At 30.9% G+C, this 4,509-nt stretch overlaps 1 protein-coding gene and 1 long non-coding RNA gene across 2 annotated transcripts; both read left to right on the top strand.

Annotated features, from left to right (window-relative positions):
- Positions 1–1,689: 1,689 nt before the first annotated feature.
- On the top strand, positions 1,690–2,824 carry LOC104877851 (uncharacterized). The gene is made up of 4 exons (XM_059743272.1): positions 1,690–1,957; positions 2,107–2,286; positions 2,372–2,476; positions 2,544–2,824. Exons 1-4 carry the CDS (start codon positions 1,887–1,889, stop codon positions 2,662–2,664), a joined length of 477 nt encoding a protein of 158 aa, XP_059599255.1. The 5' UTR covers positions 1,690–1,886; the 3' UTR covers positions 2,665–2,824.
- A 116-nt stretch (positions 2,825–2,940) lies between these two features.
- Positions 2,941–3,539, top strand: LOC132255152 (uncharacterized). The gene is made up of 3 exons (XR_009467766.1): positions 2,941–3,094; positions 3,257–3,340; positions 3,465–3,539. It is a non-coding gene; the product is annotated as an uncharacterized LOC132255152 (long non-coding RNA).
- The last annotated feature ends 970 nt before the right edge of the window (positions 3,540–4,509 follow it).

Genomic DNA, 4,509 nt, shown 5'->3' on the forward strand with positions numbered 1-4,509 from the left:
TGTTGACTGTCAAGTATGTTATTCCTTTCAAAGACCAACCAGAGGTCCTGAAGAAACCACCAATTGAATATATTTTTATTGAAGATGAAGATTGGACTATATTTGTGAAGGAAAGATTGTCTAAAAGATTTCAGGTCAACTTAAACTCATCTTCATGCCTTATACTCATATTCACATTTACTAAATATAAAATAAAATTTGTAGGATTTTAGAGAAGTTCAAAAAGAAAGAAGGAAGAAGCATATTTACAATCATCATCTTAGTAGGAAGGGATATGCTGGTCTTGAGGATGAAATGGTAGGTTAATGATAGTTTCTTATTTTCTTTTATTTTATGCATAAATTGATTAAAGACTCATTACAGTACATTCTAATATCTTAATAGATGGCAACAAGTGGCTATACAGAAATCATTGATAGAAGCATATTATGGAAGAAAGCAATGGAGAAGAAAGATGGCACTTATGATGAAGTTGTCATACCAGTGGTGGAGAAGATTGTAAGTATACATTTTCTAACATATATTTCATTTATTTTAAGACTTTATTTATAGTAACCAATATGACATTGAAGTTAATAACATCATTGTGGTTTTAGGACAAGATGTTGAAAGAGTCACGAGAAAGTGGTCGAATTTTTAGTGGCAATAATGACATACTTACAGAAGCACTGGGCACTCCCGAATACAGTGGTCGAGTACGGGCTAAAGGCAAGCATTATACACCACACCAATATTTCCATTCTATGGCGAATAGTGCTATGCGGGAATTTGTGAAAGAATCTCAAGAGCGACAATCTAAGTTTGAGGCAAATATTTTAGCCCAACTTTCTCAGATGATGCCTAGCACACCTCAATCTGATGTTAGCAGCTCTAATGTTAAGCAAAATCAAATTGTCCTGCCTCAAGATATTGAGCAACCTAAGTGTCAAGTTGATGACCATCTCCCAATAGTGCAAAAAGCAAACAAGGTATGTTGTGATTAATATTATGTTCTATAATTCCTATGTGATAACACATAAAGTTAGAAATTTCATTTCATTCATCTAGTTGAAACTATTCAAATACCAACTCATTAAGAGACATTTTCATCCTTCAAGAATGAAAGTTATGGGGTTTAAATATAGTTTTTACTTGTCTAGGTTTGTCCCACCTACATGATGAATGAGCTAACTATGGAAAAAACTTTTCATATGGTACAAGCACTAGTTTTTTAATTTAGGGTTTATAGGGTTTAAAACCTTTATGTAAATAAGCATCATATTTGACCTTGATGAATCAATTTTCCTCAACTAACTCTTACATTCCTAGTAAAATTCTAAATTTTCAATGGTTGCATATAAGTAAACAATCTTGTTTAATTTTATAGGTTAGGAAATGCCAATTGGCCATAGGGACAAAGGAAAATGTAGTTGCAACTGGCACAATTATACTTGAATGTGGTGTTAACTTCTTAGTTGTTGTGGATGCTTCTTATGAGCCAAATGCACCACTTCCTGTGCCTATTCCTAACCAAATTAAAACTATTGGAGAGGCTCTTGGGTATCAAGTTTTGTGGCCTGCCCAAATGGTCAGTCTTACTACTCATCCCATCCAGGTATAGTTTTTTTTTTTTTTTTTTTCAATTTTCATTAACAGTTTCTTGGTAGTAATTATAACTTATTTTTTCAAGGACAATAATTATATATGCAATCATACACTTTGTTTTATAGGATTCAAAGAAATTTAAGAAACAAAGGAATAAAGAAACACGATTAAGTTCTAAGGATGAGAACCCCGTAGACATTAAGAACTTTGCTACATTGGTTGGACTACTGCTCAAGGAAGGGAAAGTACATGCAGTAAACATCACAAAGGATGTTTTTGGAGAGTCTTGTAAGAGCTTTCTCATGAATGATGATATGGATATGATAATTTCATCAACAGAGGTGTCATCTAACTGTCTTATGTTCTATATATGGTGAGGGAACATTTATTTTGTTTTTTTTTTCATATATTTTAGTTGCTTCATTATAGTTTAACTTTTAATTATAATCATATTAGGAGAGTTGAAATGTTAGTTGCATTAAAATATTAACTTCTTGTTAATGGTATGTGAAATTAAATTAGGCATTTGCATAAAAAGATGGTTGATGCGAAGATGGCAGGACGATTTGCTTTTGTAAATCCAGCTTTGGTTTCCAAAGCTGGAATGGGGGAAGCAAGCAAGGAAAGTAGGTCAAGGGTTATTGCTAATCGATTGATGAATGCAAATCATGCTGACTTTATTTTCATTCCATACAACCCAGGGTAAGTTATAGAACTTAAGTAAGCTATGTTGGTAAACTTATCAATCATAATTAATATATAACTAAATTTATGTAAAATTTTGTAGCTATCATTGGGTTTTGGTGGCACTGGAAACAAGGACTATGATTGCATATTACCTTGACTCATTAGAAGACCAACCTTCTGATGATCTCAAGGAGATTGTTAATATGTAAGTTTTTCTCTCAATACAAGAGCATGAAGCATAATTGGTAACAAATATTATTTTCTTCATGTAGGGCCCTTAGAATTCATCCACCACAAAAGCATAAGTCATCAAAGAGGGAGCCTACATGGGTTGTAGTAGGGGTGAGTAATTCATATAAATTAGGTAATGCAATTTTTAATACCATTTCTTAATGTTTAATTAAGTACAAGATATCCTACAACTAACTATAAAATTGGTGTATTCTACAATGATTTATTTTTATGCATAAAGTGCCCAATACAACCAGGTAGTGTTGAATGTGGATACCATGTGATGAGATATATGAGAGATATTATTGCTGATCAAGGATGTCTTACATCAAAGGTATGCACCAGTTTATTAATTTCCAATATATCAATTTTTACCTTTTTTTTCAATGTAATTGATTAAATTGTTTACATTACTCCTTAATAGTTTCATGGAAAAAAATCGTATAGCAAAGATGAGTTGAACGAAGTACGATCAGAATGGGTAATGCTGGTCACTCAGTTGATACTCTCTTCTGTTTGAAGGCTTTGAAGACACTTTTTTGTATGGAAATAGATCATACTTTTGCCCAATCCAACTATCACTTTTGTTGAGGTTAATATTTTTTTTTTTTTCTCTTTTGAACCAAACTATGATTATAAGTAAATTGTTTGATGGAATCACAACCAAGTTGATAATATTTTCTTTCTATTGTCATGATATTTCTCCAATTTCCCATAACTGAACTAAGTTGTTAACTGCATGCATGACTCACAGGCATCCAAAGGGAAACTTTTTGAAGCTGAAAGTTGGAAGTTTTTCCAAGTTTCTAATAGTTCATGAGCTACTGCCACAAAAAAGGTTTTTTTCATAGGGATATCAAGTTTATTATTTCTTGCCTCCTATTAAAGATCTTCTACAAGGGGATATACACTTGGAATTTTGTTGTTCTCATGTGATCATTTGTTTTCATTCTCAACTACAGAATGTTCTTGTTGGTTCAAAAGGGAACATGAAGATTTCTAATTTTGGCCATGGTGTTATACCACAACATTGTAAGTTACATCATCACCCTCATAAAACATAAAGATTTCTTCATAAAATAATTTTTTTGTTTCATTGCTTAACTTATTTATTTTTCAATGAATTTAAAACTACAAGATGATGGATTACTATATATTTATATACAACCAATGGAAGTTCAAATTACATTGCTTAATTAACTTCTAATTAAGTTTTTTCAAGTGTCGAAAATGTGGTTTGTAGTTTAATTTTCATTTCATTCAAATTAACTGTTCTATTTTTATCTCTTCAACCAATTTGTAGACTAGGTAAGTGATTGAGCATAACTCTAGAAGCTGCCAATGAAGTATCTCTATGAATATAATCCCCTCATGAGTTGCAAAAATTTTAAGACCAACATCATACTCTTAGAGGTATGGTCTCTACTACTCAAAAATTACCATTATATTTTGTTCATTCAGAAAATTTATATTGGTGATGAAGTTTTTATTATTTTACATCATTGGCTTGATAACCATGCTTTTTAAATTTAGTATACATGAGAAATAGCAATTAAGAATTCCGGTTTCTCACTTTATGTGTTTGTATTATGGACATTTTTAAGCTAAAGTTCCTTAAGCTTTACTTTTGTGTAATGTATTGCATGATAGGCTGATGTTTGAATCTCTATTTAGCTTCATAGATAACCTGAATTTATTGTTAAATTTTTATGCAATCATATCTGTGCCATATAGTTGTCACTTTGGATCGCTCACATAATTCTAGATATTTTCCCAAATATGTTTTATTTTAAAAAATAATCATAATCTTTTTAAATATGAAATATGAGCTTTTATTAAAAAATATTCATCACTAGAAGATGTTTATCTACCATTAAGTTGTAGATATTCTTCTCTACATTTTTTTATGCATGCCAATTTATTTATTGTTAAGTTCTAGAATTCATATAGTTGTTGCTACCCTTGATAGTGATAAATAAGATGAATTGAATATTTTAATGGACTATT

Source organism: Vitis vinifera, chromosome 15 (genome assembly GCF_030704535.1).
Source record: "Vitis vinifera cultivar Pinot Noir 40024 chromosome 15, ASM3070453v1".
Lineage (NCBI taxonomy): Eukaryota > Viridiplantae > Streptophyta > Magnoliopsida > Vitales > Vitaceae > Vitis > Vitis vinifera.

Bases quoted from the DNA above. Each gene is read 5' to 3' on its own strand.
- LOC104877851 (XM_059743272.1), top strand. From the start codon at position 1,887: ATGAATGATGATATGGATATGATAATTTCATCAACAGAGGTGTCATCT. The intron at 1,958-2,106 runs GTGAGGGAACAT...AAATTAAATTAG, and splicing joins TGTCTTATGTTCTATATATG to GCATTTGCATAAAAAGATGG. The intron at 2,287-2,371 runs GTAAGTTATAGA...AAAATTTTGTAG, and splicing joins TTCATTCCATACAACCCAGG to CTATCATTGGGTTTTGGTGG.